Source organism: Canis lupus, chromosome 17, assembly GCF_003254725.2.
Source record: "Canis lupus dingo isolate Sandy chromosome 17, ASM325472v2, whole genome shotgun sequence".
NCBI classification, from domain to species: domain Eukaryota; kingdom Metazoa; phylum Chordata; class Mammalia; order Carnivora; family Canidae; genus Canis; species Canis lupus.
This window is the reverse complement of record NC_064259.1, coordinates 58,995,010-59,021,085: the sequence shown is the minus strand read 5'-3', so window position 1 is coordinate 59,021,085 and position 26,076 is coordinate 58,995,010. Positions and strand designations below refer to the sequence as shown.

The window sequence follows — 26,076 nt, the reverse complement described above, 5'->3', positions numbered from 1 at the left end:
CTTGGGGTTTCCTCATAGATACTCTTATAGTTGCCAACTTCCTCATTTCCTACTGGGGAGAATACCTCCAGGGATCCCTGGGTGGCTCAGTGGTTTAGCGCCTGCCTTCGGCCCAGGGCATAATTGGGATTGAGTCCCACGTCACACTGGGCTCCCTTGCATGGAGCCTGCTTCTCCCTCTGCCTGTGTCTCTGCCCTCCCCCCTCTGTATCTCTCATGAATAAATAAATAAAATAAAATCTTTTTAAAAAAAAAAAGAATACCTCCACACAGTCCATGCTTCCCTGAATAGTCATATTACTGAGTATGTGACCATGCCTTTTGGTAATGGTCCACCAGGAGTGGACACTGACACACACTACTCGCCAGGTCAGTGACTTATTACTTGTGTTACTCACTTCCCCCAAAGATAATCTGGGACAATCCTCTTTTTCCCATCGGAATGAATTCTTTTTCAAACAGAAACTATAACTATATGAGTACTAAGATGAAAGAACCACAATGAGGCCCTCATGTAAGCTGGAACAGAGAAAGCTGCTTAGTTAGCACATGTTCAGAGAGAAGTAGAATCAGAGAGTCCATATTGCCCCTGAGAGATAGATAAAATGTAAAACCAAGTCCTAATGTCTTCATGGCTTCTGATTCTATGGAGCTTTTTATGAGACTCCATTGAGTTATTTTTTAATAACCCTCCTACATACCTCAAGTAAATCTCTATTCCTTGCAACTAAAATGATGAAATAGATCCTCACTATGCCCTGCCCTTCATGTTAGCTCCTGGGATTACTGATGGGCATTGCGATTTACTGGAAAGAGCAATAGACCGGAGGCCCAGAAGACTTCAGTTCCAGTTCTGGCCCAGCCACTGGTCACTGTATGGCCTTCAGTGAGATAGCTACCTCTCTGGAACTTAAGTCTCTTCTCTTGCAAACTGAAGTGATGATTTATAATGGTCCTTAAAACTAGAGCTCTGTGACTATTCAGATACATACCTTTTATAGTGATAGATACTCCTGCTGATTCGTAGCGATGCTTTCCCATGGCTGAGCAGTGATAGATGCCATTGTGATGTAGGGTGGTTTTCAGAATGGTAAATTCAGAATTCTGAGGAGAAAACTTCAAGACTGTGCCATTTTGGTAGAAAAGCACATTGTACACCAGCTTATTATTCCATCCATGACACCTCAAAGTCAGAGGTTCCCCTTCCGTGAAGACTCTGCCAGAGACCTGGAGTATTAGCCAATCTGGAAAATATATACCCAAAATGTATGTATACAGTAGCAGAGGGACAAGGAGGCTGAAGCTGGGCCCTGGTGGATTTCTTATCTTTTTTTCTTTCAACATTTCAACCTCAGAGCTCTGCCGAATTTGAGGCCTATTGCCCATCCCCCAATTATCTTTAGCTTTTTTGGGAAGAAAAGTAGTCTTTACAAGCAGCCATGCACACAGGCCCTTCTTACTTCCCTTGCCAGATTTCAGAAGTTGGTTGGGATAAAAACATTTTACTGTATGTGGTAGGCAATATTCTAAGATGACTCCAGTGTGTCACACCCTTGTGTAATCCCCTTGGGTGTATGTGTAACCTGAGACTTGCTTAATGAACAGGATATGAAAAAGGTTACAGGATGTCTCTGTCACGATGAGGTTACGTTATATGACTCTCTTAGCTGACTGGACTGAGAGTCTCCCACTGGCCCTGAAGAAGTAAGCCACTATGTTGGGAGAGGGCCATCTGGCAAAGGCCTGCCTGGAGGAGCTGAGATTACTTCCAACTGACAGCCAGCTAAAAGGTGGGGACCTCAGGCTTATAACATAAAGAACTGAATTCTAAATTCTGCCAACGACCATGTGAGCTTGGAAGATCTGCAGGAAGGAACACAACTCAGTCAATACCCTGACTGCAGCCCCTGCAGAGCACCCAGCTAAGCTGTGCTGAGACTCCTGACCCATGGAAAGATAATAAATATACATTGTTTTAAACTGCTGTGTTTGTAGTAATTTGTTACACAGCAATAAAAAAAACTAAAACACTCCAACTCCTGACTACTATGTTAATGGCATCCCACATACTTGTTTGTCCCAAGACAAGCACACAGAATAGCAAACATTTCCAGATGTATATGTGCCCCTAAATTGACAGAATATACACACATGCGCAGATCAGTGATCTAGCTGCTAAAAACAAGCTCCAAGTCCAAGGGGCCCTCCCTTTTGATGTACATCTCTACACATAACCAAAAAAATGCTTCCTTTTTCTTTCCCTGGAGCAGTTGATTTGGCTAAATGGGGAGGAGGTTCTTAAAGGACAAAAGACAAAAAGGGACAGTAGTGTTTTTCCCCCTCCAGAATTTACCTAAGAACAGAAGGCAGAGGTATTCCAGTGGTATATGTAGCATGACTTTTATAGTTTTGGATGCTGTCACAGTGTTTCTAAATATAATGCTCTTCTCTCCCTTATTCCCATTCCCAACCAAGAGGTGCTCAAAGATTACAGTACCCCAACACACAAACACCTTAGCTTTATATATCCACAAACATGATGGGATCAGACACTGTCAAAAATACTAGTGATGATATAACATATCTGAATGACACAATGAATAGAGTTGATTTTTGTGGATTTATATAGAAGCTATAGTTTAAAGAAAATTCACATACTTTCCAAACACACATGCAACAGTTAAAAATACCGAGTATGTACTAAGCCACAAGCAATTTTCAACAAATACTAAAGAACTGATACCATATTTAACATAAAATTAGAAATCAGTAACAAAAAGCCACCTTCCTAAATCACTTCTAAATAATTCATGAGGAAAGAAAAAGAAAAAAGAATTATATACATACTAATGAAAATTAAAAAGATTTAGTCTTAAATGATAGTTGGGAGTATTATCAAAAATTTCAGGATACAGCTTTTTAGCAGACATTATTAATTTCCTCCTCAAAAGCCATTCTTTCCATCTTCATCACCTTAAAGCAGGATTGGGATGCTCATAGATCCTCAAACCAGCTATATTTTTGTGGTCTCAGCACATACAGATTTAACTGAAGTGACAGAGTTAGTGTACCTACAGGTGAACTCTCCTCTGCTGGTTAGCTGTGGCAAAACATTTTTAAATAAGGGCATAGAGAGCACCAACCCCAAAACCTGATGTATTTATACTGTACTACAGTAAATGTAAGCACTTTTTTTCACTGAAAAAACAGCATAGATAGTGAAAAGACAAGCCACAGCGTGAAAGATATTTGCAACACTTGAAAAAGGACTCATGTCCAAACTACAGAGATCCTGCAAGTTGATAAGGAAAGACAACAATAAAGAAAAATTGACAAAAAAAACCTAGATGGGTATTTTACAAAAGAGGATATCCAAATAAGTAATAAATGTAGAAAATGCTTGATGTCATGAGTCTTCAGGAAAATGCAAATTAAAGCTATGTGATGACTACTGCACATGCACCAGAATGACTAAACTGAAAGATATAGAAACCTCTGTATGTTAAAAAGAAAGAAAAAGAAAGAAGAAAGAAAGAAAGAAAGAAAGAGAAAGAAAGAAAGAAAGAAAGAAAGAAAGAAAAAGAAAGAAAGAAAGAAAAAGAAAGAAGAAAGAAAGAAAGAAAGAAAGAAAGAAAGAAAGAAAGAAGAAGAAAGAAAGAAAGAAGAAAGAAAGAAAGAAAGAAAGAAAGAAAGAAAGAAAGAAAGAAAGAAAGAAAGAAAGAGGGATGCCTGGGTGGCTTAGTGGTTAAGCATCTGCCTTTGACTCAGGGCCTGATCCCAGGGTTGGGGATCAAGTCCCACATCAGGCTCCTGCAGAGAGCCTGCTTCTTCCTCTGCCTGTGTCTCTGCCTCTCTCTTCATCTCTCATGAATAAATAAATAAAATCTTGAAAAAAAAAAAAAGAAAGAAAGAAAGAGAGAGAGAGAAAGAGACAAAGAGAAAGAAAGAAGAAAAGAAAGAAAGCACCGAGTGTTGATGAGGATGAAAAGGAACCAGAACTCTTACATTCCACTGTAGAAGTGTAATATGGTATAACCACTTTGGAAAATTAAAGCTGAACAAATAGATGTACATTTTGTGACCGAGCAATTCCACTCCTAGGCATATCAACAGATATGTATACATAAGTGCACCAAAAAACAGGTATCAAAATGTCCACAGTGGGGGCACCTGGCTGGCTCAGCTGATACAGTGTGCAACTCTTGATCTGGGGATTATGAGTTCCAGCCCCATGTTAGGTGTAGAGATTACTTAAAAAAATAACATCTTAAAAGAAAAATGTTCATAGCAGTACTACCTGTAAGAGGCCCGAAATAGTGGGGCCCCTGAGTGGCTCAGTTGGTTAAACATCCAATCCTTGATTTTGGTTCAGGTCATGATCTCACTGTCCTGAGACAGACTCTGAACTCAGCGTGGAGTCCGCTTGAGATTCTCTCTCCCTCTCTCTCTGCCACTCCCACTCATCATGCTCTCTCTCTCTCTCTCTCTCTCTCTCGCTCTCTCAAATAAATAAATAAAGCTTTTTAAAAAAAAACGTAAAATATATTATTCTCAGTAAGTCATTAATGCTGGGGCTTCTACAGTCTGTACAGAGGCAAAGAAAGTGGACTCTTCCTAGCCCTGTTTCACTTTTTTTGTCACTTGAACTATAAAGCACTTCTTCTACTTCAACTATATAAAATATCTTGTAAAAACAGTTCTGTCCAAGGGACAGTCAGTTAAGCCTCTGACTTCAACTCAGGTCATAATCCCCAAGTCCTGTGCCCCCTGGCTCCCTGCTTGGTAGGGAGACTCCTCCTCACTCTCTTTCTGCCCCTCCCCTTACTTCTCCCCCAACACATTTGAATGATTTATACTGAATAATGAAACATTCAGTTTCCATTTCTTGACAAATGGAAATCTTTTACAAATTTAAGTGGATATGTTGGGGGGGGGGCGGTTTCCCTTCCATTCATCAACATTTAAAATGCTTAGTCTCAAAAGTAATTTCATGTCCAGAATATTATCTTACAGATATATTATGAAATGTGCTCCAGTCTATAAGTATAGAGATGTCTATTGCAGGACTGTAAAAACAAAAAACTGGAAATATACTACAAGTTTACTAATAGGTAAATGATTAAATCAGTTACAGCACAGCCATACGGCAGACATTTGAAAGTTCGTGGTAGATCTCTATTGATTTAAATAGACCTCCAAGGTATTTTAAGTGATAAAAGCAAGGTGTAGAACAGTATATAGAGTATTCAACCAACCATTTAAAAAAAAAAATTCATTTCTTTGAGAGAGAAAGCAAGAGAGCACAAGCAGAGGGAACAGCAGAGGGGGAAGGAGAAGCAGACTCCCTGTTCTCCCTGTTGAGCAGGAGGCACAATATGGGGCTCAACCCCAGGGCCCTGGGATCATGACCTGAGCTGAAGGTAGACACTTAACTGACTGAGCCCCCAGGTGCCTCATCAACCACTGTTTTTTACGGTTCATAAATATTAACAGTTTTATTTCTATAGAAGGTGACCATGGGACTAGGAGTCTGAGGTGGAAGAGAGATTTCATTGTTCATCATTGTACATTTTTCTGAATTCTTATTTACTGTGTGCAGATTTTCAACAAAATTAGATCATTTTAAATAATAAAATCTTAGGGTCTGAGTTTTACACTAGATACCCTGCTCACAGCTGTCCCAGAGGGGTGCTATTGGGGCACAGTTTAAGGACCCTCATGTGATATTCTAAGTATTTGGACTTAATTTCACCTAGTAGGCACACAGAGCTGAAACTTACACTCCAATAAATGAAAACACACATATCTGGCATCGATAAAGGGGAAAACATAAAGGGAGACCTTGTGATTTCCAGCTCTCCTGTTCCATGCCCTACTTACCTCTGTGGATTTCCAGCTGTATCGGGTCACTTAGGACTGAGAGACCTGTCTGGCACCTGTATTCACCATTGTCATTGACACTGGCAGCAGCGATTCTGTATCTGGGGGTCAAGGTCTGAGTGGCTGTGCCATTGAGAAACCACTGTGTAGAGCTGTCCCCAGGCAAATGGGGTCCCTCGCACCATAAGGTTACACTTTCCTCTTGGAATACACTGACCCATGGAGGCTGCAAGGTGATCACTGCCTTTACGGGGTCTGCTTGGGGATTAAAAAAAAAAAAAAGAAAGAAAGAAAGAAAGAAAACGAAAAAGAAAAAGAAGGGAAAAAAGAAGACCAAGTGGAATAAAAGGAAGATCTGAGTAATTAATAAGGTTTTGTGGAAGGCACAAGGTAAAAAATATATAGTTAGATGAGACTGAAAAATAAGCAAGTGGGAACCTGTAAAAGCTAGCTACTGAGAGCATCCACACCCCATGCACAGAGCTCCGTTCATGTTATTAAATCTACATCTAGATGTTGGAGATTTGGGATTCCTAAGAAACAAATGACTAAAAAAAAAAAAAAAAGGAAGAAGAAGAAACAAATGACTAATTTAGTTTTCATTGTTGGTAAAGCAGAAGAGTTTTAAACCCAGGCAAGTTGATTGGAGCTGGTTCTCTCATCCTCTGTGCTATACTGTCCCTGAGGGTTAAACTCAGGACTTAATTAGCATCTGCTTTGGAAATAGAGGCTCAAACTCCTCACTTAGAAAGAAGCCTTCAGTACTTGCTTGGTTCTCTCTAAAAAGAAAGTACTCAGCTTTCTTCTAAAGGGGACAGGTTTGAGGAATGTTGGAAGAGCTACGTCTATAGTTTTGCAATTCTGGCCTTTTCCTGCTATTATATACACATAGGCATTTAGTCCAAAGCTCAGGGCTTTTTCAGGAAATCTTAGAGAGAAACTTTAAAAACCAGGATTTTATTAAAATCATACTCCGAATATAGGAGATTTTACATAATTTATAAATCTTTCTTGTTTCTATCCTCTCCCTATACTCTCTTCTTCAGGAAAACAAAACTCACCCTTCAGAAGCAGGAATGTGGCAGAGAAAGAGAAATAAAGTTAAAGATTACTCACCTGTTTGTGCACCAGCTGGGACTGTAAGAGACCAAAGAAGAGAGACATAAGTTGGTCAGTGGGAGATGACAAGGAAAGGAGAATCAAGGAGACAAAACTAATATAGACTCTAAGGGGCCAGCTTAGGTGTCTTGAGTCTCTCTCTACCCCCTTTCTCAAAATCAGGGACTAGTGGTACTGAACAACCTATGGATGGTTATTGATGAGGCTTTATTTTGATATGATGCTTCCAGGCTAAATGTTATCACTAAGTCTCTCTTCCCAGGCTTTTGGTATAATGAGCATAAATAAATCATGGAAGCACAGATATAGTTGTCCCCACATTCATGAGTTCTAGTCTAGGATACCAAAGGAAGACAGTCAGAGCCACTACCCTTCTAGCTATCCCTCTATACCCAACTTACCCCAAAGGAGTAGAACTGTCAAGAGCCACATGTTATCTCCAAGCTGATGGGAACAGTGAAGTCTGTAACATGCAAGACATTGAAGAGTTTCTGCTGGAGGCTCTGGAGCTGAAATTAGAAAAGAGGAAGGAAACTGCCTCTTCTGACCACTACCATCATGCTCCTTTTTGGGGAAATACGTCCTTAATTCTTGCAGCATTCTCCTCCCATTCTCAAACTACTCAGCCTGTCTTCTCCAGTTTGAAACTCTGGATTTGGGGTTATGAAACTCTCAAATTCAAGGGAAAGACTAAAGTTTTTATTAGTATTCTATTCTTTTTTCTTTTAAGATTTTATTTATTCATGAGAGAGAAAGAGAGGCAGAGACACAGACAGAAGGAGAAGCAGGCTCCATGCAGGGAGCCCAACGGGGAACTCGATCCTGGGCTGAAGGTGGCGCTAAACCGCTGAGCCACCGGGGCTGCCCATTGATATTCTATTCTAATTGTATCTCTCTTTACTAATTCTGTTTTTGGGGTCTAAAATATAGCAAATCCTCATTTCTAAAGCTGGTTCAAAGCCTGGCCATTGTCTCTACAACTTTATCATTTGAATCCAGATTAATCTGTATCAACCTCTACATGACATGTGAGGAATAACTCATTTATAAGAGCTCCCCTACTACAATGAAGTCTCTATTCCTCTGAGAATACATACAGGATCAATATCCCATTTTGGTTTGTTTTTTTAAAAGCCACCTCCCTGAAAAACATTATGAATTTGGAGTGTTTATCTTGGCTATAGCTAAGGAAATTAACTGTTTAATGTAAATGCTATAGAGAAGAAAAATGACTCGTATATATGAGTAGAAATATCTCTAAGAAGGGATGTCCCTTCATGGACATGCAAGATATTTCTAATGTTTTACTGTTACTACCAGCACTGCAATAAATAGTTTTACACCTATCTTTAAGAACTCAACTTACTATCTCCATAGGATACATTCTGAGAACCAACATCACTCAGTCCAAGAAAATATACATTTTTTTCTTTAGATACATGTTGTCAGATTGTCTGTTATCATTATCATCATCATTGCATATATTTGTAGAGTGCTTATGATATACCAGGCAAATATGCTTGATATGTCTTTTTTCATTTAACCCTCAAAATAAAGTATGAGTAGACTCTCTGGTTGTCTCTGTTTTGTAAATGAGAAAACTAGACAAAGAGGAATTTGGTAACTTGCCCAAGGTTATAAAAAGTAGAAACCAGGTTTAAAGACAGGCACTTTGATTTCCTCCACAGTCTCTCCAAGAGAGTATAAGGGGGGCAGCCTGGGTGGCTTAGCGGTTTAGCGCCGTCTTCAGCCTGGGGCATGATCCTGGGGTCCCGGGATCGAGTCCCACATCAGGCTCCCTGCATGGAGCCCGCTTCTCCCTCCGCCTGTGTCTCTGCCTCTGTGTGTCTCTCATAAATAAAGTCTTAATAAAAAAAAAGAGAGAGAGAGAGAGAGAGAGAGAGAGTATAATGGTACCCACTCCACCCCTCACAATTCCTTTGTAGTACAATAGTTGCTTCTTTGAAAAATGAGTGAATGACCAGAAAAACATGGGGAAATGAGTATTGTTGTGGAAGAGAACTGAAAGAGAACTGTGAAGGATGAAATACTTTTTTTCTGATGAGCATCTGCAGTTTCCAAATGTAAAAACAACTAGGATAACAGAGCAAACACTGTAATCAAGGCAGACGAATCTCCAGTATGTAATGACCAGTGAAAATTATGATACTCAGACGAGCCACTAGAAGTTACATCTATCTTTGACATTTATATTTCCATAGACTGATGATAGTTTACAAGACCATCATAGGCTTCATACAATACGCTTTTCTCAAAGGGACATGCAAAGTCTTATTCACCTATTTTAATTAAAAATTTTCTCTTATTTACTACAGAAAATAATTTGTGAACAATTATTTGATATAGTTTTTAAGGTAAGATCATATAAATTTTATACAGAATTGACCAAGAATTTATCTTATTTTTACACTCTTTGCCAGTAAAAAGCAGTCAGTAATACTTTATTTTCTACTCAATTCCTTCTTTAACAACCACATATTTTAGGAACTATTCAAACCTATACAGAAAGTTTTAAGTAAATAATTGCATATAATGTCTACACCACAATTTTGCTTAATATGTTTTGTATGTATGTTGTATATCTTTTGAATATACTACCTTGATATATTTGCTAATGCTGGAAGTGTTTTTCAAGAGATTTGATAAACTTTACCTGATGTTTTTCTCCAACGGCTGTTCATTATAAAAAGTTCCTGATTGGTTCAATTTCAAGTTTCCATTAGAAATTCAATGAGTTTTTCATCCTTAGTTATTCCTACTACTTGATCTATTAAATCTTTCTCTGCTTCATGTATCCTCAAAGTTCATCAACTTAGAAAATCAATCTTTATCCATGATTTTATATTTGTATCATCTAGCCTTTATGGTTAATTTCTAGTGGTATTTTTAAAAAGATTTTATTTATTTATTCATGAGACACAGAGAGAGAGAGATTGGCAGAGACACAGGCAGAGGGAGAAGCAGGCTCCATGCAGAGAGCCCGAGGCGGGACTCGATTCCGGGATCTGGCAGAAGGCAGACGCTCCACCGCTGAGCCACCCAGGCGTCCCAATTTCTTGTGGCATTATCGTTTGTCTTTTATAGGTTGTCTCAGTCTGGGATTACTTTATCCATTTCCTCTTTCTCTAAACCCACTTTTTTTTTTGTCATCATGAATATATCCATTAAACCCTTTGTCTAATTTTCCTGTGTGCTCTTGAGATTCTTTCCCAAACTTTTCAGTGATCAAATCAGTGGCTTTACCAAAAGCCCATTGTTGTGGAATTCTAATGTATAGAATGTTCTCTATAGAAGCTCTATTTTATCGCTATTTCCTTAAAACTATTTCAATTTACAGCAAATCTAATATGCTGTCTGCATACTATCAATCCTTTTAACATTCCTTTTTTATTTTTATTTTTTTATTCATGAGAGACAGAGAGAGGCAGAGACACAGGCAGAGGAAGAAGCAGGCTTCATGCAGGTAGCCTGACATGGGACTCGATCCCAGGTCTCCAGGATCAGGCCCTGGGCTGAAGGCGGCGCTAAACCACTGAGCCAGCCGGGCTGCCCTCCTTTTAACATTCCATGCAAAAGTAATGAGCCCCTTTATGACAATATAATCCAGAATTTCTAAGAACTCTACTATTGGAGACATAGTTCTGACCCTCAATATTCTGAGGAATTAATGATGAAAATAGTAGTAATATTTTCTTTGTAATAACCTACGAGGAGGGCAGACCGGAGTAGTGGTAAGGAACTTCACTACAAGTGAAATTGGCAATTTGAAGAGCATTTTATAATGCAATATTACTTCAGCTAGAAGCTTCTACTCTAATGACTTAGCTAATGCTCCTGCCTATAGTTCCTCCAGCACAGAGTCCAGATAATAAGTAATGTTCACTTTGTAATCAAGGTTTGTGGGATTCAGACCAGTTTTTTTGAACTTTGAAAAGCTCACAGAACTACTAGGAGTGGGTAAGTGTGAATTGAAACACTCTGCAAGATTTTGTGATATGAGAGTTATTTGAATGAAAATCTTGTATATTTAGAGCTCAGAAGAAGCACATACAGTGGTCTTAATCCTTGAAAATTTCTGTACGATAACTTGTTTCTTAGGGTTTTATCCTATTTGGGTGAGATTGACCTTAATCACAGTCTAACTTGTTTCTTGCCACCACAACTTAGTTTCTCTTCCTCTAATAGCTTCTAGGCTGATTCTTAGCAGAAAGTAAAAACAACACTCACTGGAAAGACAGAGTAATAAAGTAGATTCATCCATTTAAACAAGGCTGAACACTCCAACATTTTACTTGGATGAAAATATCTTGCTATTATCTATCTCAATTTTGTGCATGAGAAAAAAAGCTAAAAAAGGTCAAGCAACTTGCTTATGGTCAGAAAGTTAATAAATGATTCAGTGAGACACAAACTAGCTCCAAGTCTGGTTTTGTGCAGTAGTGATATAATCGTAAAATTCAGTAGAAACAGAATTATTCTTCACTGACTCCAAGTATGCTTACCTCTATACTGTAACTCAGAAATCTTTTGAGGTAATTAGCAGCTTTATTACGTGGAAAGAAGTCAAAGCCAGGTGCCCTTGGGGGAAAATTAATCCTTTGCAGTAAAAGTGTGGTGACAATCTACAGATAAAGCATTTACATCTCATGACACCTCAGCACTCCGTAGGGGTAGTAAATGTATAACCTTTTCAAACCTTAAAAAGGCTTGAAAACCTATAACCTTGATCACCATCTTTCCAAATCCTTCCAACTTTCCAAAGGGTGACCACAGGCCTCTTCTAGTCAAAAGGGACAAAAGGAAACATTTCTTTTTACAACTATAATCTGAGCTGGTTAGTGTAAATAATGGATTGGTCTCCAGCACTGGTTGCTGCAGATTGTGGGTGGGAATTCTATTTTTATATATGATCTAGCCATTGTCCCATTTGCATATTCAGTCTCTCATCTAGAATCCACTACAATCAAACCTTTATTCTCATCACTCTCCTGAAACTTCTCTTGTCAAGGCTGCCAAAAACTTTGCTAAACCCAATACAGTTCTGGGATCCCTGGGTGGCGCAGCGGTTTGGCGCCTGCCTTTGGCCCAGGACGTGATCCTGGAGACCCAGGATTGAATCCCACGTCGGGCTCCCGGTGCATGGAGCCTGCTTCTCTCTCTGCCTCTCTCTCTCTCTCTCTCTCTCTCTCTGTGTGTGTGACTATCATAAATAAATTAAAAAAAAAAAAAACCCGATACAGTTCTTATTTACCCTCATTTAATCTAATCAATGTTTTACAGTTAATCCTTTCATCTTCCTGGAAACATTTTCTTCCCTTAGTGAGGGAAAAAATAAATTCTGAAATGAAATAAAAATAGCTAAAATTAAGAACTCAGTGAAAGAGTTTAACAGAAGTCACAGCTGAAGAGAAAACAGTAAAGTAAAATATGGGAAAAAGAAAAAATTCAAAATATAGGACAAGGAGAAAAAAATGTAATATTAAAACATACAAACAAAAAATAGTAAATGGAGTGAGAAGGTGTATCTTATATTTTGGTTAGAGTCTTGGAAGTAGAAGAGAGAGAAAACAAGGCAAAGGCGATATTTGAAGAAGAAATGTTTGAGAGTTTTCCAGGCAATGTGAAAGACTCAAATCAACAGATTCCAGAAGGCCAACCAGTCTTATACAAGGTAAATAAAGGGGTATCAGTACTAGGGAGATCAGAGTAAAACTGCAGAAAATAAAAGACAGACAAAAAAAAATATTCAGAGAAAAAAGAGATTACACTCAAATCAGCAGCAGTCAGAACACTGACCGACTTTTGAAAAACAAAAATTGAATGCAGATATTTTCAATGTTCTGAGAGTAACTGCCTCCTAGACTTACATACTTAATAAAAGTCTTCAATAATTAAAGTAAAATAAAGGCACTTTCAGAGAAAAAAAGCTGAAACAGTTCTTCCCAAATAGACTAACACAAAAGAAACTTCTAAATGATGTTTCTCAAGCAGAAGAAAAATGATTCCATATGGAAAGAAAAAGAAAAAAATTAAAATAAAGGTAGCCATAAATACACCTAACATTGATCATATAAAAATGTATAAATGGTCTTTTGGGGCCTAATACTCAGAATGAGTATAATATGTGATACTGACTATATAATAGAATAATAATAAACTGATAACTGCATATGTAAAGATGACATTAGATATTAAATGATAACTGCAGGGGCAGCCCCGGTGGCTCAGCAGTTTAAGCGCCGCCTACAGTCCAGGGCTTGATCCTGCGAACGCAGGATCGAGTCCCACATCGGGCTCCCTGCATGGAGCCTGCTTCTCCCTCTGCCTGTGTCTCTGCCTCTCTCTGTGTGTCTCTCATGAATAAATAAATGAAATCTTTAAATAAATAAAAAATAAATGATAACTGCATATATATATAGATGACATTAGATGGAATAAAAGTATTCCAAGGTCTCTATACTGTCCAGGATGAGGGTAAGTGTAATAATTATTACTATGCTTGATAAATCAAAGATTAAAATTAACTAAAAAAAGAAAATAAAGACTAATTTTTAAATTAATCACTGACAGAAAAGAAGCAAAGTGAAATTCAATGAAAAACATAGAAGGAAAAATGGATGTAAAGTATATAAAACAATAAAAAAGCTATAATAGTTCAAAAGATAACAATCCAAAAAGAGAGAAAGAAGTAAAAAACAGGGCCGCGCTCCTGAAGCCGCCATCTCTGCCGGAGGCCGCAGCGGGACCCGCGCCGGAACCATGTTTCGCAACCAGTATGACAATGACGTCACTGTCTGGAGCCCTCAGGGCAGGATTCATCAAATTGAATATGCAATGGAAGCTGTCAAACAAGGTTCAGCCACAGTTGGTCTGAAATCAAAAACCCATGCAGTGTTGGTTGCATTGAAGAGAGCACAGTCAGAGCTTGCAGCTCATCAGAAGAAAATTCTTCATGTTGATAACCATTTGGTATCTCAATTGCGGGACTTACTGCTGATGCTAGACTGTTATGTCATTTTATGCGCCAGGAGTGTTTGGATTCCAGATTTGTATTTGACAAACCTCTCCTGTGTCTCGTCTTGTATCTCTAACTGGAAGCAAGACCCAGATACCAACACAACGGTATGGCCGGAGACCATATGGTGTTGGACTGCTTATTGCTGGTTATGATGATATGGGCCCTCACATTTTCCAAACCTGTCCATCTGCCAACTATTTTGACTGTAGAGCCATGTCCATTGGAGCCCGTTCACAATCAGCTCGTACTTACTTGGAGAGACATATGTCTGGGTTTATGGAGTGCAATTTGAATGAACTGGTTAAACATGGTCTGCGTGCCTTACGAGAGACACTTCCGGCAGAACAGGACCTAACTACAAAGAATGTTTCCATTGGAATTGTTGGTAAAGACTTGGAGTTTACGATTTATGATGATGATGATGTATCTCTGTTCCTGGGAGGTCTTGAGGAAAGACCACAGAGAAAGGCACAGCCTGCTCAACCTGCTGATGAACCTGCAGAAAAGGCTGATGAACCAATGGAGCATTAAGTCACAAACCAGTCTATATGTGTATTATCAAATATGTAAGAATGCAGGAGCCCTTACTGATGATAGTAATCTATACTTTGAACCAAAAGATGCAGCGTGGTCTTCTGGTATGTTTTAAGAATCGGTCCAGATGTGTTTTTCCCAAGTAACTTGTCTGAACTATATAATGGTGTGCATTTTTCTTTGAGAGGGTCTATATAATCATTTTCTAGAAAGTATAGTTATCTGTACTAATGTTTTTATATGAAGAACATAGTGTCTTTGTGGTTTTAAAGACAACTGTGAAATAAAATTGTTTCACCTGAAGAAAAAAAAAGTAAAAAACAGAGAACAAAGAAGACAAATAGAAAAAAATAGGGATCCCTGGGTGGTGCAGCAGTTTAGTGCCTGCCTTTGGCCCAGGGTGCGATCCTGGAGACCCGAGATCAAATCCCATGTCGGGCTCCCGGTGCATGGAGCCTGCTTCTCCCTCTGCCTATGTCTCTGCCCCTGTGTGTGTGTGTGTGTGTGTGTGTGTGTGTGTGTTGACTATCATAAATAAATAAAAATTAAAGAAAAAAGAAAGATAGTAGATTTAAAATTAATTATATCAACAATTATATTAAAGGTAAGTAGGCTCAATTATTCAGTAAAAAATAAATATTGCTAGACTGAATTTAAAAATCAATTATATGCTGTATCCAAGAGACATACCAAAACCATGAAGTGATAAAATGGTTGAAAACAAAAAGAGAGAAAAGGAGCATTATTAAAAACATTAACCAAGGGAGGCCTGGGTGGCTCAGCGGTTGAGCGGCTATCTTTGGCTCAGGGCATGATCCTGGGGTCGGGATTGAGTCCCCAGAGGGCTCCCTGCATGGAGCCTGCGTCTCCCTTGTCTGTGTCTCTGCCTCTCTCTCTGTGTCTATCATGAATAAATAAAATCTAAAAAAAAAGAAAAAAGAAAACATTAACCAAAAGATAGCTACATTAATAGACTTTAAGATATGACTTCAGTATATATCTCTACTGGGATATAACCATCCATTTTTATTTTTTATTTTTTTAAAGATTTTATTTATTTATTCATGAGAGAGAGAGAGACAGAGACATAGGCAGAGGGAGATGTGGGACTTGATCCCAGAGTCCTGCGATTATGCCTTGAGCCAAAGGCAGACGCTCAACCACTGAGCCACCCAAGTGTCCCAACCATCCATTTTTAACTGTCTTCTATGCTAGTTGGTTATCATGGGTAATGATATGTAAATTAATCTTCAAGAGCCATTTTGTTAGAGCTTTGATATTTTCTTCTTCACCTTCAACTGTAAAGGTATAATAGACTAATCTTTAAAGATACCTTATTTTTAAATGTGTGTGTGATTACTGTCATATCATAGTTTAGGATGATTTCCCAGCCACAGCCTGCAACGGAAGTCAGAATTTCTTCCCTAGATGAATCCTAGGTTATTAATTGGCGGGTGTCAAGGGAGACTGCAAAAAAGAATCCAGGATGACTCTGCCCATGGCATGGGGATGGATAAATGGTAGTGCCAAATCCCTTGCCTTCCTTGCCCAGTTTTCTGCTGCATTTTTGTCTCTGTCTCCCATGGTGTATTGAATGCTCATTGATGTGGCTCCTCTCATGACAATTGCTTCCCTTATAACAGGACCAACAGCAGGAAGTATTTGGTCCAGAATAATTTTCCACCACTCCACCGAACTTCCAACATTGTCTCCCAATTCTCACCCTCTTAATTTTGTCTCTTTAGAACATCAAAACTAGTAATGGCCCTTTCTCTGTCCTACTTGTTTGAGTATCCTCTAAATTACTGTGTTTCCTATGTATGTAACAAAAAAGCAGCCTTCTAGAGTTGGCATTTTGGACAGAGTAGAGATAAGGTGGATATGCTTCTGCTTTGGCAGTTATCACATTACCCACATTATCACTTGATATAGTATCATTTGTGAAGAGTGGCCACATGATGTCAGGAAGTTAAACTGTTAATTGAGTGGTTGGCAATTAAAGTTGATTGGCTTTTGATTGGCTTTAGAACTTCCTAGCACTGCTCCCATACTTCAGTTTCTCTCTCATTCTGAATAGGTTTTATTTGCATTTGCTGTGCCTACCTAGGTCAGAAAGTCTGAATACTTCTCTATTTGTAAAGTATTTGTGGCTGTCTGATAGGCCTTTTCTGATAGAAAAGGTAAATAATTAGCATTCAAAAGGAACAATTGACTTCTCGTATACTAGGTTCCTAAAGTTAACTTAATGTATGACTTTGACCATTCATTATATAGTGACCTGTACAGTAACCTGTAGAGAGAAATTCTCTATTGGCCAAATTTCTCAACTTTCTGGTCCAATGTAATACACAGGAGATTCAAGAAAAGTTAATGAAATGGCAACCTAAAGAAGAGGATGAGAGATTCTTTGTTCCTCAAGTCTACTTCTAGGGATATATTTACATGTATCATGACAACAGAAAACCAAAAGAATATAGGCATGCATGACAAAGAAGGAAAATCTTTGGCCTTTTTCCAAAAGCAATTTCCAAAGAAAGAAACACACACTGAAGTTATTCTTCATATTCTAGGACATTTATTTGCTAGTAGGTGGTGTCATAATATCAGGAGTTATGCACATGAGTGTGGCAAGAATTAGTTCCAAATGTTACATGTCCCCAGCAACATACAAGAACTTGCTTTGCACCCCAGAAGAACAGCTGTGCACATCACGCCAAGCGCTAATCCTTCCATGATCATAGTCCTGTCCCAGTATTCCCAGTATTCCCCAAATACTGCCCATTTTATTCTTTCTCTTCCTTTCCTCCCCTGACTGCAGTGCTGCCCCTACTTGTTGGATCTTTGCATCAACTAGACTTACCCTTGTAATAAAGACTCAAGAGGTAGTAAATGAAGTTTCTGTGACGGAGAAAAAAGAAAAACAGTCACATGTACTGGCCCACAACCAAACCTGGGACACTCAGGTAGGAGGTGAGATGCTTGCTATTAAAGCACCAATATTCTTAGGTTAAGGTGTCCTTTAGCTTGTTGTCCTTTAGCTTGTAACATATCCAAATACTTCGTGAGGTTCCTTGTCTCACAACCCACAGCAGTCCCTAAGACTTCATCTACTGGGCTTCACAGAAATGGAGCCTACCTGTCCATACATGGACTCAAAGACCACACAGGTCCCAACTACACTAAATAGCCTACTCTGAAGCCTGATTTGGGATGAAAGTGAACCTTAGGTGGGACCTGCTCCTTCCAAAGGGTACAAGTTCTCAGCTGAAGAATGTGCTCCTAGGACACCTCTTAAGATCGACTACTAAGAATTCCCATAAGATCAAACTTCATAATGTTTTCTCCAGGGAACTTCATACAGAAGCCTTTTGGTGGCCTTTATCCCAGCTGTCAGGAAACTGACTTGGTGAAATTGAAAAGTTAAAAAGTCAGATTTACCTACCACAGTGACTCATTTTGTTCTTCCTTATTACCAATCCCTGTCAAAGACTTGTGCTTCTCCAATATGTACATGTGCTTCAAAGCCAATACAAGTCTACAACCCACTAGCTCCAGGGATTATCCACTGCAGTTCTTTCCCAACACTTCCTATGGTCTCCAGGGCTCCAATGACCAAGGAAGGGAGGATTGCGGTTGGTTAGCTACTGTGGCGGTTGACGTGGACTTAGGCTATAGGTATGTCCAGCTTTATACCATGGAATGATCAGTCAGAATGCAATGTGGCAAATGGGTTGAAGTAGACTAGCCTGGCTGTGGGAGGGTCAATTTTTTTGTCTATTTTAAATTAATGGAGGTAATAGGTGATAGAAGAGTTTAGTAATGAAGTGGCAATGAGTCTGTAGAAAGTCCAATAAATTTAAGCACTATTTATTAATTATACTGGAAATAAGTTTCTATGTTGAGAGAATGAGAAAATTTATCCAAAAAGAATAGGAAGATCTGGTTTGGGCAACAAGATGGTTGGCAGTGAGTATAAACTAGGCAGGGCTAGGGACAGATTTGGGTGTTGTTTTAGTGATCAGTTGAAACCAAGACAGTGCAGTATGATTTTTTGGGAGATGCTATGTCCAGGTCTGATCTGAGAGTGTTGAGGTACAGAGCGTGGTGGTGTGTGATGCTGACTGGGAACTCACTGTTATATTGAGGGTTAGCACTTGTGAATCCAAGACACAAATGAGGCATTCACTTGCGAATTTGGAGTTGTGAGTTGGAAGTGCAGGTTTGTAGTTTCATAAGAGATGTGGGAATAAATGTACATATGGTTGATGTAGGTGGTAATTGGAAGCATGTTGGCCAGAGCCGGTGTGTACCTTGGATGTTGGACAGAGGGCAGATGAGCTAACGCTCTTCAAGGTCAAGGTGAAGGTCGTTTTCCTTGTTGAGCTCAAGTTTATGACTCAGCCTCCACCTAGCTTGCCTTCTAGCAAGACAGGCAACCTTGCACCTCTGTGGCTTCTATCCTTCAAAAAGTCATAATGATTCCTAGTCCCAACATGTGAGGAAGTTCTCCAGGCTCCTTTCTTCAGTTTAATTTCCCAGGGAAAACTGAAGAAAGAAATCTCTCAGTTATTTGAACTTCAACAAAAGACTTCTTTGTTAACATTTCAACTTTAAAGTATTTCTTTAAAATATCTATTTGCCATACAGCTAGTAAATCAAAACCTATTAATTTGTGAAATTGAATTCTTCTAAACATTGACTGCAAACTTAATATTTTCATATCACATACCCATTCAAATGTTTTATATACCTTAAAAAAGACACATTATAATAAAAAGGAAAAAACTTTAAACGCTACAAAGAACTAACTCCATGGACCAGAGTATTAATATACTGGTCATATATCTGGTCATGATTATGATACATTATCATTCTATAATGATAGAATATCATTATATTCTATCTTGTTTCTATCTTTTCCCCTCTTTTACGTCTGATACTAATTCTGGTTCTGATTCTTATTTCTTTCCAGGATTAGAATTTTACTTACCTAACCTACAAGTAACCTTTCCGGAACCACTAAAACAACAATTTGAGGTCAACAACTGAAGATTTAGGAACAGAAACAAGGAACCTAGATGAATTTCTTATGTTTTTCTATATGCAGTTAGAAAGAGCCTTTTTCTGGGTTGAGTTTGATCAAATCATATTTTGATATTTATGGTTTTGTCTAGTATAGGTTTCCAAAAAAAAAAAAACTTTGGTTTGGGTGCCTTTATTAGCTATCAGCCAGCACTGTAAAAAACCTATTTTGGAACTGTTAAGTCTTTCCGGATAAACCCCCTAAATTCTACCTGTAAGAGAGTACAAGTAAAGGCATTGGTGGTTCAGTGGTAGAATTCTCGCCTCCCACGCGGGAGACCCGGGTTCGATTCCCGGCCAATGCACGAAGGTTTTGCTTTCATTTCTCTGGGGATTTTTATCCTATAAAATTATACTTCATGGGCGAAAACCATCATTTAGGAGTTTGGGTTGCTACTGCTGCAGTACCTGCATTTAACAACCACTTAGTCTTTGAAAAGGGGAGAATTTCCGGGGTAGTTTGCGGTTTAGGCCATAAGGACCTAAGACCACAGTTACTTCCAGCCTCCAGCCCTGGAGGACCCACGGAACCTAAAGAGCCACGGGGTCACTGATGTACGTGCTGGGCCTGGGGTCGCCTGTTGGTCCACGTCTCACCACCACCGAACGAGGATGGAGACAGGAAGGTCCCCGGAGGAGAGCTGCCGCGGGGTCCCGCAGACACCCCCCGGGGGGAGGGGGGAGGTCGGCAGCGCCGGCCGCCCGAGGAAGGCGGAGGCAGGCGGAGAGGGACCCGCGTGGACGCGAGGGGAGCTGCGCCCCCAGGCCCCCGGTCGCGCCGCCGCCCCCACACCTGCCGCCCAGCTGGTTGCCGTCGGCGGCCGCCGCGGCCTGAGCTCCTCCTGCGGGCGCGTCGCGTTTCCCCGGAGGAGGCCGCCGGCCGGGCGATGCGCCCCAACAGGTGTCAGCCCGGAGAGTCTATTTTTAAAAAAGGAGAAGGAACTAAAGATTCTGGGGACTGTTGACCGGATTTGTTTTCTGGCTCTCGGACGCTCCTCGGAAAGGATTGCGATTCGAGGGCACCACTGCGTTAGACACCTCGGGTGATTAATTTTCATCTAAGAATAGCTTAAATTTAAGTTTTTTAAACCTATTTTCAAGCCAATGACATTTCACTTTTTAATACTTTTTTCATGTTCAAGGGTTTTCTTATTCTGACATTATGTCTTTCTGTAAACTAAATGTTTACATTCTGTTGTAAACATGGTGATTTTTTTAAGTCCTTACTTGGCAAGACTGTTGAAATCATCAGGTTAGTTTTACTATTTTAACTTGTTTGGGAATCTCTGTATTTGTTGAACACTGTAATGTGATACATAATTTCTTGTTTTTTAAGATTTTTCTCTAAATAGGTATCCGGCTTTAGAGAGAACAATCTAGCAGTCTTGATTTTATTATAAAAAGGAAAATGATACATTACTTAGGTGATGAAGCACACTTAGAGGACTCATATAAGTATCAGAGATTGACCCTGGATGATCAACTTCAAAACAATATCATAGTAAACCTGTTAGACTTTAAAGGTAAAGAAAACATTCAGGTTCTCCAGATAAAACTGTGAAATGTTACAAAAGCAACAGAATTAGATGACTAACACAGAAAGCAAGGCAACAGTGAAGCAGCATTTTCAAGAAACTTATATAAAGAAAGTGGAAATCACAGATATATCTAGCCGATCTCCTTTTAAATGTCCAAGGTATTAGAATGGCTCTGCTATGACACTCTGATGACCTTGTACTTTTCCACATGAGGCAAGGTTTAACTGTTGTTTGATTCAATTCTTGGCTGAATACCCTCTTGGAATATGGAGAGATAGGCAGTCTTATGAGGTGCTATTATATGGAAATTCTTGCAGTAGATTGCCTGTCCTGGGGAAGGCTACAAGTAAGCAGTTTCTCACTTGTCTCCCTGGTTCTGGTGAGACCTGCAAATTTCCACCTTGCCTCTACCCCCCTAAGATGCTACTACAAGCTATAAAACTCCTTGGCAGCAATATGGAATAGGCTCCTTCACGACAGCAAGACACCACTTGTGTTTTCTTGTCATCTGATCCCTCCAGTGTAGTGTCATACTGTGGGATTATGGATGTGGAGAGCTGACAACATGCTACATTTGCTTATGCTGTGTGTCTAAGTAATAACTACCTCAGTTCACTTGAGATTGTTGTCTCCTTACTGGTCAATTCTACAAAAGTGTGACAAGCACACCTAGCGGCTGCCACCATACTATTGCCTAGGGACTGCTTGATAAATTTGGTATTTAATGTGTGGGGCCAGTAAGGTCATAGTGCTTTCTCAGAGAAAAGACAGAAGGGAGTGCATGGGCCAGGTTAGGGGATGTGAGAAGGCTTCCCAGGATGATGTCCCCAAGTGGTGGTTATGAGCCAGAGGGGTAAAGGCCTTTTGACTGTCTATATGTTCATGGACAACTGGAGGCTGAGCAGTGACAAGGAAGGATTGAAAGCAGCCACCTAAATGGTGCTTTAGCTGTTCCTTTTAGCTGTTCCTAAAATGGTGCTTTAGCTGTTTGTTCAGACTGAGTGGATGGCTTCTTAAAACCAAAAGCAAGAACATGGCTATGCTTATTGTAGTGGTGCTACTCCCTCCATGACCCCCACTGCATCCCTTTCTTCCCCTTATCCTGACCTCAGGTAATAAGAAGACTCCCCACTGCTCCAATGGGCCTCAGAGACCAGTTACACCTCCTTGCTCTCCCCGAGCTCTTTGTCAAGGAGATAAAAATGGTCTCCTGGATGCTGTGTAACCTGTCACGTGCAAGTGTTCAACTCCTTGGTCTGTGTTCCTGTAAGAGAGTGTAAATTCAGCTGACAGAGTTTGGGTAACTCTCGTGGTAAAGAGAAAATGAAGTTAAAGTTACGGGAAAGCCCTCTGCCCCAAATCAATGTATAGTTGTGAAAATGTATAATTGCAATCAGTGAGTTGCATGCTTATGCTATGAATGCTCTTAAAGTGTTAGAGGAGATTCTTCTGTTTACAGCACTGTCATGAGTAAAGTGCTAAAAGGACAAACTCCCCTGACATTTACAACCAATGGATGGCTCAGAATTTAGCATGAGTGCGTAAATCCTCTGATGTCCAAAGTCTGACTGTATAAATAATGTCCTACTGATTGGCAAGTCAAAAATTTTAATTTCAACAGCTCTGACTGCTGTGGTAATGGATTTCTGGCAGCAAGAATGACTGATAAACCCCACCAATTTTCAGTAGCTTGCTTGCCAAGTAAAGTTTCTTGGGACTATGTAGATAAATCCTTCTGGCAATGCTCAATCCCTCTGGCAGCCAAAAAGAAAAAAGAAAACAAAACAAACCTGTTTTTTCTCACAAAGAACTCTGTATTTCTGATACAGAAGCAACCACTGCATGCTAAACTCACACGTCCTGCCAAAATCTGACCTGTTTGTTTTACAGTAAAAAATTGTTCTTCCACTGTCTTCTGGCCTCCATACTTTTTGATTAGAAACCCACATTATGGTTAAAATTTGAAAAGTACAGAAATAACATCAAAGTAATAATCTCGCTGAGTGAAGTAAGTCAATCAGAGAAGGACAAACATTATATGTTCTCATTCATTTGGGGAATATAAATAATAGTGAAAGGGAATATAAGGGAAGGGAGAAGAAATGTGTGGGAAATATCAGAAAGGGAGACAGAACGTAAAGACTGCTAACTCTGGGAAACGAACTAGGGGTGGTAGAAGGGGAGGGGGGCGGGGGGTGGGAGTGAATGGGTGACGGGCACTGGGGGTTATTCTGTATGTTGGTAAATTGAACACCAATACAAAATAAATTTAAAAAAAAACAAAGTAATAATCTCCACTGCCTCCAAACTGACTCTCCAAACAGTATTTAAAATATGGTGAGTACAATTTTCAAAAATGGTGGAATAAGAGCACTAAATTGGTGGTGTTCAGCCAGAGAACCAAAGAATTCCCAAATCTCATTCTGCCAATAACCTAGGTTCCCAAGTGGCTATAAGGGTTCCTGAAGGAGAAATATACACAAAGAAAAGTGGCAACATGTATATAATCATAATTTGTTATTGGTAGGTCTTGTGCCACAGTAGAGGAAATCCTAATAAATTGGTCAATTCAAGGTCTTTGAGAATTTTCCTTCTGTCTAAGCACAAAAAAATCTTAATCAAACTTCCCCAAGAGGAGAGTGCCAGGAAAAAAAAAAAAAAAAAAAAAAAAGCAGGGATGCCTGGGTGGTTCAGTGGTTGAGCCTCTGCCTTCCGCTCAGGTCATTATCTTGTGGTCCCCGATCCTGGAGTGCTGGGATCCAGTCCTCACGGGGAGCCTGCTTCTCCCTCTGCCTGTCTCTGCCCCTTTCTCTCTCTGTACCTCTCATGAAAAAATAAATAAAATCCTTAAAAAAAAAAAAAATGCAGATAGTTGCAGGGTTGGAAGCTCCCCTTGTCACCAGCCAGGCTGACAGTTTTAATTCTCAGGTAGAAAAGGGGTAGTATTAGCTACACCCCTTTGTATGTTTTATTATACTGTGTCCTCAACCATTAGAAAAGGAACCTCCATATCTGTCCAGGTATGTGAAGAATGAGAAGAGTGTTTGCTCCTCCATTAGGTATTTTGGGAAAGAGCAAAAACAAAGAATTTCCTCTTTCTACATAAATATTCCCCTTTGCTTTTCTGATGTTATTCCAAGGAACAATAAGAGAGATATATTTTAAAAAGAGAGAGATTAGGTAAGTCCTTCAAATGGCCATCTTCCCCCCCATGGTCACTCCTGTATATCATGCTGGGCCAGGAAATGGACAACAGCTGGCCAAGGTAGGCCATTTTACTATTATTGTGTAGTCCTCTTAAGCATGTGAGAACATGGCATAAATTCAGTTAACGTCAGGACTACACTAAGAGATTACAACACCTTCCCATTATACTTCATTTTTTTAAATTATAAATAGCTGCATAATGTATGTATGACTACATAGTTTAACATAATTCATCAGGTAGTGTTATACAGTGTGCAACACATGACAACATAAGCCAACTATATCAATGTGAATAAGATATGAAACTTTATTACTAAATCTTATTATTTTTATAATTTATTATGTTATTAACCTTTTATTACCACTAAATTTCCTTTAGAAAAATAAAAATATAACTACAGATCCAATAAAGCAAATTTCTTCCACTAATGTTCTCATCAAAATAAAGTGTGGGCCCCTGGTTGGCTTAGCCAGAAGAGTAAGCAACTCCTGATCTCAGGGTCCTCAGTTTGAGCCTCATATTGTGTGTCAAAATTACTATTAAAAAAAAAAAGCAGAAATAATGAATACTTAACATTTTCATCAACATGGATGGAACTGAAGGGTATTATGCTAAGTGAAATAAGTCAGTCAGAGAAAGATGGTTTCACTCATGTAAATATAAGAAACAGCACACAGGATCATAGGGGAAGGGAGGGAAGACTGAATGCGAAGTAATCAGAGAGGGAGACTAACCATGAGAGACTCTTAACTATAGGACACAAACAGATGTGCTGGAAGCAGGTGAGTGGGGGTGAGGTAACTGGGAGATGGGCATTAAAGAGGAGATGTGATGAGCACTGGTTGTTACAAGCAATTGATGAACTTATTGAACACTACATCTGAAACTAATGATGTACTATAGGTTGGCTAATTGAATTTAAATTAAAAATAAACTTAAAAAAAATAATAAAATATCTCTCCTCCTCTTCCTTCCCCCCAGCCTGACTTCTCCCTCTTTCTTCTTCCTCCTTTTCTTCCTCCTCCTGCTCTTCCTTCTTCTTTTTATAGGGAAAGCTCAAGCAGGGAGTTGGAAGTGGAAGGTAAGAGGGGCAGAGGGAGTTGGAGAGAGAATCTTAAGCAGGCTCCAGGCCCAGCCTGGAGCTCTAAGCAGGGCTGGATCCCATCACCCTGATATCATGACTTGAGTAGAAATCAAGAGTGGGACTCAACCAATTAAGTCACCCAGCTGCCCCTAACCCTTATCTTCCTTTAAAAAAAAATAAATAAATAAATAAATAAATAAAAAGATAAAGTGCCCATCAAAATGAAAATTAAATTACTGAAACAATTTCTCTCTGGTTTTTAAGAATTTGCTCTGCTTCCAACCACTGTTAGGTCTTCAGAAGCTGTCACCTTCATTCCTGGTGCCCATTTATTTCTGCCAACACTTCGAAAGATGGATTTAGGGATCCTCCTGTGCACCACCTTCCTGAAGTTCCTAAAGGTGAAGTATGCCCATGAAAATTTTCAAGCAACTGCTCCATATCCACAAAATTTAGAATTGCCAAGACCCCTGCAAGCAAAAAGGCCAGGTGTATATTTTTAGTGCAACTAATCTGACCTGGAAGAAAAAGGTAAACCCCAGAACAGAACACAGAGTCATCAGTTCAAGATCGCAGAGGTACCAGGCAATTC

At 39.5% G+C, this 26,076-nt stretch overlaps 1 protein-coding gene, 1 long non-coding RNA gene, 1 other non-coding gene and 1 pseudogene across 5 annotated transcripts in view; 3 read left to right on the top strand and 1 right to left on the bottom strand.

The window, feature by feature from the left end:
- FCGR1A (Fc gamma receptor Ia) overlaps nt 1-26,076 on the bottom strand; it is a 28,877-nt gene that overhangs the window by 1,616 nt on the left and 1,185 nt on the right. Inside the window, exons 2-5 of one of the 3 annotated variants that reach the window (XM_025453204.3) lie at nt 7,401-7,508; nt 6,997-7,017; nt 5,881-6,138; nt 993-1,244 (exon numbers count right to left, since the gene is read on the bottom strand). In XM_025453204.3, coding sequence (XP_025308989.1) covers nt 993-1,244; nt 5,881-6,138; nt 6,997-7,017; nt 7,401-7,431 — 562 coding nt within the window. In that variant the 5' untranslated portion in view covers nt 7,432-7,508. Of the gene's footprint in view, nt 1-992; nt 1,245-5,880; nt 6,139-6,996; nt 7,018-7,400; nt 7,509-26,076 lie in introns of those variants that run through there. The other 2 variants (XM_025453205.3, XM_049095863.1) reach the window with 2 other exon arrangements.
- Nucleotides 1,126-1,980, top strand: LOC118351232 (uncharacterized). The gene is made up of 2 exons (XR_004806353.2): nt 1,126-1,266; nt 1,668-1,980. It is a non-coding gene; the product is annotated as an uncharacterized LOC118351232 (long non-coding RNA).
- LOC112664044 (proteasome subunit alpha type-1-like) lies at nt 10,611-15,078 on the top strand (annotated as a pseudogene).
- On the top strand, nt 19,889-19,959 carry TRNAG-CCC (transfer RNA glycine (anticodon CCC)). Its single transcript has one exon. It is a non-coding gene; the product is annotated as a tRNA-Gly (tRNA).